The sequence below is a fragment of the Propithecus coquereli genome, unplaced genomic scaffold (genome assembly GCF_000956105.1).
Source record: "Propithecus coquereli isolate 6110/MARCELLA unplaced genomic scaffold, Pcoq_1.0 Scaffold127, whole genome shotgun sequence".
In the NCBI taxonomy this organism is placed as follows: Eukaryota; Metazoa; Chordata; class Mammalia; order Primates; family Indriidae; genus Propithecus; species Propithecus coquereli.
Window position 1 is genome coordinate 6632109 of NW_012136858.1, and position 8076 is coordinate 6640184.

General features: G+C 41.1%; 1 protein-coding gene and 1 pseudogene across 1 annotated transcript in view; one reads left to right on the forward strand and one right to left on the reverse strand.

Moving 5' to 3' along the window:
- The window catches only part of MDN1 (MDN1, midasin homolog (yeast)), a 164975-nt gene extending 164030 nt beyond the window's left edge, over positions 1–945 (reverse strand). The window contains exon 1 of the mRNA XM_012638185.1: positions 844–945. Coding sequence (XP_012493639.1) covers positions 844–945 — 102 coding nt within the window. The remainder of the gene's footprint in view (positions 1–843) is intronic.
- Positions 946–2046: 1101 nt separating this feature from the next.
- Positions 2047–3009, forward strand: LOC105805326 (annotated as a pseudogene).
- Positions 3010–8076: the final 5067 nt, after the last annotated feature.

The following is an 8076-nucleotide window of genomic DNA, read 5'->3' on the forward strand; positions in this document are numbered from 1 at the left end:
CGAGTTCTAGATACTGGAGTTACAGAAATAAAAACACATTTTCCATTGTCAAGAAGTTTACAGATATTGGGAGTGGGTAAGCATAAAATATGAAATTAAAATGCAACGTGAAAAGATGCGTAATAAGAGTCCTCAACTCAAGCAAAAGTCAATGAGAGAAGGCTCTTGAAAACCCAAAGACCTAATTCCCAGAAAACTCTAGTTCACTTCATAATTCCTACAGTTAATTTAAAACAGTTAGCAATAGCTGCCGTGCTTTGTCCTTCAGTTGTTTTAATTGTTTATGAACTGTCTCCAAAAATAGCTGTAAAATTCCCTTAGGGTAGAGACCGCAACGGATTTATCTATTTCCTTACACTGCCTCATTCTGCCTTACGCACAGCAGGAAGGCGATCAATACTTGTCAATGAGCCGAAAAGGAACCAGGCAAAAAAGAAAAACAGTCACATAAGCTAACAGGGGTGGCCGGACTACGCACACTTAGGTAATACGTTCACAGTCAAAAGGGCAGAGATGCACCCTCAATTTCAGAAAAACAAACCACATTTCTTTCCGAAGGCCATGTCTGCCACACGCAGCCAGAGCGCTGCATTAGGGGTGGAAGGCGGTGGGAAGGGGACTGGAAGCGTCCCCCCAGGTAAAAACAACAGGCTCCTTCCAATCGCCTCGAACACGCGCAGACGCCTCCGCTACCGGCCAGCCCGCGGGAGGCAGACAGAGTAGTAAGACGCCGCTTCTCCCCCCCCCCCTTAAAGAAGCGCTCCTCCGCGGAGGAGCGCAGGGCGAGCGGGAGGGGGACGACCAGGGTCTGTCTGGAGCTTTCTTTCTCTCTCCTTCTCTTACCGGCTTGGCCAAGAACCTGCCCAGCTCGCTGCGGCTCTTCTCGTTCTTGGCTGCGATTAACCGCAGGGGCACGGCCGCCACCTCTAGCAAGAGGTGCTCCATGACCCCAGGCCCACCGTCTGGGCGGCCACCTGCACTCCCTGCCTCGTGCTCAGCGTCCCAAGCCGCCGAGGTCCCAGCGCCGGAGCCGCCACCGACTACGTCCCCACGGAAAGCGCCCGCCGCTGCTCGGCCGACACAGGGAAATCTGCAGCACACGTGGGTGAGCACACGGCATCTAGCGTCATCAACCGGCGACCGCAATGAATGGGCGGGGCGCTACTGACCCCGCCCCCTCAGAGACGGAAATGCCGGGCGTCACTATCGCGTCAGTCCCGGTAGGGAATCAAAGCTTAAAGGACTTTTGTGAGCCGGTTGCGTTTTGTGAGTAATAAGACCTCCCGGACTCAGCACGTGGCTGGACTGAGAGAAGATTCCGCTAGGCCAGGGGATGCAAGGGAGAGGCGTGTGATCTAACCCACCCGGCCTCCCTCTGCCTCAACACACGAAAAGATCAGATGTGAAAGAAAAGCAGATTCGCCCCTCTGACCCAGCAACTCCCCTTCAGGGGCTCTAGCCTACGGAAATTCTTACATAAGTGTGACAAGGACACGGCTTGCAGTTTTCTTAATAAAAATAGTTGGAAGTAAATGTTCAATTTGGGAATATTCAAATAGAGTATGGTATACACATTTTAGGATATCCTGAAGACACTAAGAAGAATAGAGTCCATAAAAGTGCGTTTACTTGTGTATGAAGGTCAAGAACAAGCCAAACTAATCAATGATTACAAAGTGAAACTAATGGTTGCATTTGAGGGGTATTGACTGCAAAGGGGGCTGAGATCATCACCTAGGGTAATGGAAATGTTTCATCGTTTTCATCTGGGTGGCGGTTAGAGTCAGAGAAGCCTGCACTTAAGATTTGTGCACTTTGTGTAAATTATATTCTAAAAAATGTTTTGAAAGGGAGTAGATCTTTTGGTACTGACATGGGCAAATCTCCAATGACAAGCGTATAGTATGATTCAACTTGTTAAAAATGCCCGTCCTTTCTCGCTCTCTCGCGAAAAAAAAAAAAAAAAAACTGTTAAAAATGTATTTGATTTCTGCCCGTGTAAGCTGCCGAGGAAGCATCGTTAAAGTCTCTCTTCCCACTGCTGCCATGTGTAAGTCTGAGTCTCCTAAAGAACCCGAAGGGCTGTAGAAGCTATTCATCGGAGGATCGAGCTTTGAAACGACCAATGAGAGTCTGAGGAGCCATTTTGAGGAATGGGGAACGCTCACGGACTGTGTGGTAATGAGAGATCCAAACACCAAGTGTTCCAGGGGCTTTGGGTTTGTCACATATGCCACTGTGGAGGAGGTGTATGCAGCAATGAATGCAAGGCCACACAAGGTGGATGGAAGAGTTGTAGAACCAAAAAGAGCTGTCTCCGAGAAGATTCTCAAAGACCAGGTGCCTACTTAACTGTGAAAAAGATCTTTGTTGGTGGCATTAAAGAAGATACTGAAGAACATCACCTAAGAGACTATTTTGAACAGTATGGGAAAATTGAAGTGATTGAAATCATGACTGACAAGAGGCAGTGGCAAGAAGAGGGGCTTTGCTTTTGTAACCTTTGATGACCATGATTCGGTAGATAAGACTGTCATTCAGAAATACCATACTGTGAATGGCCACAACTGTGAAGTAAGGAAAGCCATGTCAAAGCAAGAGATGGCTAGTGCTTCATGCAGCCAAAGAGGTCGAAGTGGTTCTGGAAACTTTGATGGCAGTCATGGAGGTGGTTTTGATGGGAATGACAACTTTGGCCGTGGAGGAAACTTCAGTGGTTGAGATGGCTTTGGTGGCAGCCATGGTGGTGGTGGATATGGTGGCAGTGGGGATGGGTACAATGGATTTGGTAATGACGGAAGCAATTTTGGAGGTGGTGGAAGCTACAATGATTTTGGCAATTACAACAATCACTCTTCAAATTTTGGACCCATAAAGGGAGGAAATTTTGGAGGCAGAAGCTCTGGCCCCTATGGTGTTGGAGGCCACTACTTTGTCAAACCATGAAACCAAGGTGGCTGTGGTGGTTCCAGTAGCAGCAGTAGCTATGGCCATGGCAGAAGGTTTTAATTATTCCCAGGAAAGAAAGCGTAGCAGGAGAGGAGAGCCAGAGAAATGACAGGGAAGCTACAGGTTATAACAGATTTGTGAACTCAGCCAAGCACAGTGGTGGCAGTGTCTAGCTGCTACAAAGAAGACATATTTTAGACAATACTCATGTGTATGGGTAAAAAACTCGAGGACTGCATTTGTGACTAATTGTATAACAGGTTATTTTAGTTTCTGTTCTGTGGAAAGTGTAAAGCATTCCAACAAAGGGTTTAAATGTAGATTTTTTTTTTTTGGCACCCATGCTGTTGATTGCTGAATGTAATAGTCTGATCATGACGCTGAATAAATGTGTCTTTTTTTTAAAAAAATGTACTTGAATTTGAATTTTTGTCATAGGATTTGACTGTTTCCTTCTGGGGGAACTCAAACCATCGCAAAACTGCCAAACCAAGTGAACTGTAAAAATGGAGCGTAATAAGTTTGTGAACTGAAAAAGACCCAAGCTCTGTACCAGACTGAAGCACATGGCCTCAAGAGATCCTGAGAAAATGTGAAATGTGCCAGCAGCAGCTGAGTTATACTTCGGTTTAATACATTCATGGGGACGGCGGTGGGGGGAGGGCGGTTAGCAGGTAATAGGTGGGTTTAAAGATTCCTTGACTTGTAACTGGTTAAAAAAAAAAATTAAGCTTTGTCTAAAGGCTTGGAGTGTTTTAACTTAAGGATGCCTGTTAATCAGAGACAAGCCACCAGACCTTTACTGAAACTCAAGTGATCTATTAAGTAAATTGATGGCCAGTAGGTGTGGCTTAAGCTTTGTCTTGTATACTCTTAGGCCTGTTAATGATTTAGCATCTTATTGTTAGAAAGTATATCTCCAAGAAAGGAGGGGCTATGACCTCCTTTCTCAAGGACAACAACTCAGCTTTAGGGTTTTTTGGGGTCCCCTTGGCCAAGAGGGAGTCCATTCATTCAGCTGGGGGACTTAAGATTTTATTTAAGTTCACACATTTCCAAATAAATAATATAAAAAAAAAAATTCCAGGAAGATTGAGAGGGTTCCATGAGGGCATAGCACAATGAATTGTGGGGATGAGGGGAAACTTCCCCTTCACCCTGGAAGGTTCGCTAGAAGATCAATTCACTCACAATAAGGCAGATTAGTAAGAGAGACTCACATGGTAGTAATATTCTCTAGGGATTAGGGGTTTGGGGAGTGGTAAACTCACAACTAATGGACACAGTGAGCATTGTAGAGGGGAAGGGCATGCCTGTAATCCTGGCTTGGGTGAGGCAAAGACATAAAATGTAACCAAAATATTTGTACCCTCATAATATCCTGAAATAAAAATAAAAATATATATGTATATATAAATAACATATAATTTTTATATAACTACACATAATTTTATGCATAATAAACTATAATATATAATATAACGTATTATAATTTTATATATACACTTACATAAATTTGGCTGTGATTTTTTTAACCAGATTAGATCTTATAAATTAAATTTTATTTAATTAAATATAAGTATTATAAAAAAATAAGAGAAAGATACATTTTTATTTACTGTGGTCATGGGGAGAATCACAGAGTGATTACTCAATATCCCAATGGGGACCAGAAATTTACATACCTTCATTTTAGAGGAGAGGGGGAGATGAGCAATATAGGTAATTCTGTTTCGGGCAATAAATGGCTACTAAGTAGGATGAATAGATACTTGGAAGAAAAGTGGATGGGGGAAACAGACTGACTTATAAACAATTTTCACTGGAAATTAAATTAACCTTAGATACAGGTATTATATTTAAAATGATTTCAGCCAGGTCTGGTTGCATTCTTGATCTTCTTTCCTGCAATATATTGAAATAACAGGGAGGGGAAGGGAAGTTGATTGTTTATTTTGCTGGGTCTGGTTTTCTGTATGAAGAAAGAGGGAAACCCCTTCCAAGCCTGTTGATCCCTAAGGACCTTTAATTCAAAATGCTCTTTATACCAGAGAGTCATATTTTGGGATGAAATTTCCTGAGCTCCTTCAGAATGAAAACAACCCACACCTAGGTACAGGATCTTTAAGGAGGTCTAGGGTCTAGAAGCTTCCAAGAATCAGGGAAAAGGAGGGGAAGGTGAGGGAAGAGGGGAGAGGAAAGAGAGAAGGGGGAGGGGGAGAAGGGAGAGTGAAGAGGGAGAACTAAAGAAGGGTCAAAGATCAGACTGGCATTAGACTTAAGGGCAATACTAGAAGTTGGAAATCTGTGGGAGAATTACTTCCAGTGTAGAATTCGATGCTTTGTTAGCTATCAAAAATTGTGACATCTCATGACAAATGAAAGATGTCAAAAATGTAGTCATGTAATTATAATGCACCCTTGGGCCTATTCTCAGGAATCTGTTGAAAGAGGTGCCCCTCAAACAGAGGGTATAAACCAAGAAAGAGGAAGATATGAGATCTAGGAAACAAAAGATTTAGCACAGAAAGAAAAAGTAAAACAATTCCCAGAATGAGTGTTAAGGGAAATCCAGAACTTTCAGCTGGGCAGCAGTAGGAAAATCAACAGCTCTCAAGTAACTAAATTAACAGATCAGATCAGTAGTTGCCTGGATTTGAGAATGGAAGAGAAGATTCCCAGGAGACAGCATTTTGGGGTAATGGAAATGTTCTAAGACTGGATTGTGATAATGGTGGCAAAATTGTATAAATTTACTAAAATTATTGAATTGTACACTTAAAATGAATGGATTTTATGGCACATAAACAATACCTCATGAAAGCTCTAAAAATAGTAATAAGGAAGGAATAAGGCATATGTAGGATAGAGAAAACAAGATTGGCAATGTGTCAATTCTTGAAACTGGATATTGGGTAATAGCTTATTGTACTCTTCTTTCTTCTTTTGTGTATGCTTGAAAATTTTCATTTAAAAAGTTAAAATAACATTTTTTAAAAAGACTATGAGTGAGTAAAAAGGACTCGGGTGTCAACTTGAAAAGGCTATCATTGACCAAGATGATGTAATCTGAACTTTAATAAAGATAACCATTGCAATGAATTGAAAGTCATTGTTTAAAACCATGAATATATAATGATAATTTTCAAAATTAGTTACCTTTAGACAGTAAGGAATCCATGTTGAAAGCTGGTAAATAAAGGGAAAAAAATTTTTTAAATGTATCCTGTTTTTCATATATGAATCATATACACTGAAAATGATAGTAAGTGTCTCTTCCTAAAAATATTCCAGCTAACATGAAAAAGAATTGACAGAATTAGAATATCACTATTTTGCCACCTCAATTAATCAATTGATTTAGCCATTAAACATCAATGGCTGCTAACATCTCAAAAGGAACAAAAACCCAGACTTTAGGTGGCTCTTGATACAAGAACATGATACCACCTAAAGCCTTGCCAAAAGGATCAAACCTCTGATCAACCTGTCAATTTCAAAAAAAAGGAGGGAGGGCATAAAAGAATGTGTTAAACTACACCACTGTGAATTGGTAATCAGAAAAATTCAAACTGTGGGAGATTCTACAGAACAAAAGCTCAGCTTTTTCAAGGCATAAATTTAGAGGAAAAGTATGGAAGGGAAAACTATGGATTATAAGAGACAATAAAATGGATTGAATATGTGCCCCCCAAATTCAAATGTTGAAGCCCTATACCCTCCCCTCCCCACAGTGTGATGGTATTTGGGGTGAGACCTTTGGGAGGTAAATTAGGTTTAGATAAAATCATGAGGGCAGAGCCCCCAGGATAGGATCAGTGCCCTTATAATAAGAAAAAGAAATATCTTTCTCTCTCTCTTTTTCTCTCTCCCTCTCTCCTTGTGAGGATATAGTAAGAAAGTGGCCATCTGCAAAGCAGGAACGGAGCCCTCACCAGACATTAAGTCTGTTGGCACTTTAATCTTGGATCCCTTAGCCTCCAGAACTGTGAAAAGTTTGTTAAGTTAAAGGGATTCACAACATGCAATCCCAAAATAGGCCATTTTGGCATATTGATTAATTTGAGCTAAAGGAAATTGAGAACCGGCCAACTCAGTAAAAGCTCTTTACTTCCCCTTCAACTTCCAAAGAAAAAGTATGACTTTTCCCATTTACAAAGGAAACTTATATGTATACAGGAAATTTCCATTAGTAAAGGTATCCTTTAGAGGAAGACAGTACTCCAAGACAACATGTATTACCTGAGAGACACACATGCGTAACAAGGCAAGCTTTACTCACCACGTATTTCCACCTCTCCTCTTACCATAATTTGCCTCCATCATCCTCCCCTAGAAGCCCAGAACTCCTATTCCTTTCTGTAGCTCAGGATGATATTTGTCTCAATCATCTGGCTGCTTCCTTGAGTCTCATATTTTTGTGGGACTCTTATTCACATGAATGTAATTAAAATTATTTTTCTCCTGTTATTAATCTGTTTTAGGTCAATTTAATTCTCGGATTAGCCACAGAACCTAGAAGGGGTAGAAGGAAGAATTTTTCCTCCTGCACAAAGTGACCCAGTCTATGGATTTTTTTTATAGTAGCATAAACTAAGACAGAGACTTAGAAGACTTAGAACATTTTAAAACACAGACGAGACTAAATTATGTGTCTAGGGATACACACTTAGATCATAAAAGCATAAACAAATGTAAGGAAGTTGTTATACTGGAAGTTAGAATAGAACTTACTTTTGGGGGAGAAGAGGAGTTGTGATTAGTACAGGGCTCATAGAGAGGCTTATAAGTTCTATTTCATGACCTCGGTGGCAGTTATAAGGGTAACTGCCTAATAATGATTAATCTAAACTTTCAAACTTTCATATTGTGGAGTTTTCTATGTTTCATAATATAAAAGTTTTGAGATGGGGTGCGGTGGCTCACGCCTGTAATCCTAGCACTCTGGGAGGCCGAGGCGGGTGGATTGTTTGAGCTCAGGAGTTCAAGACCAGCCTGAGCAAGAGTGAGACCCCTTCTCTACTAAAAACATAAAAAAAAAATTAATCGGACAACTAAAAATATATAGAAAAAATTAGCCGGGCATGGTGGCGCATACCTGTAGTCCCAGCTACTCGGGAGGCTGAG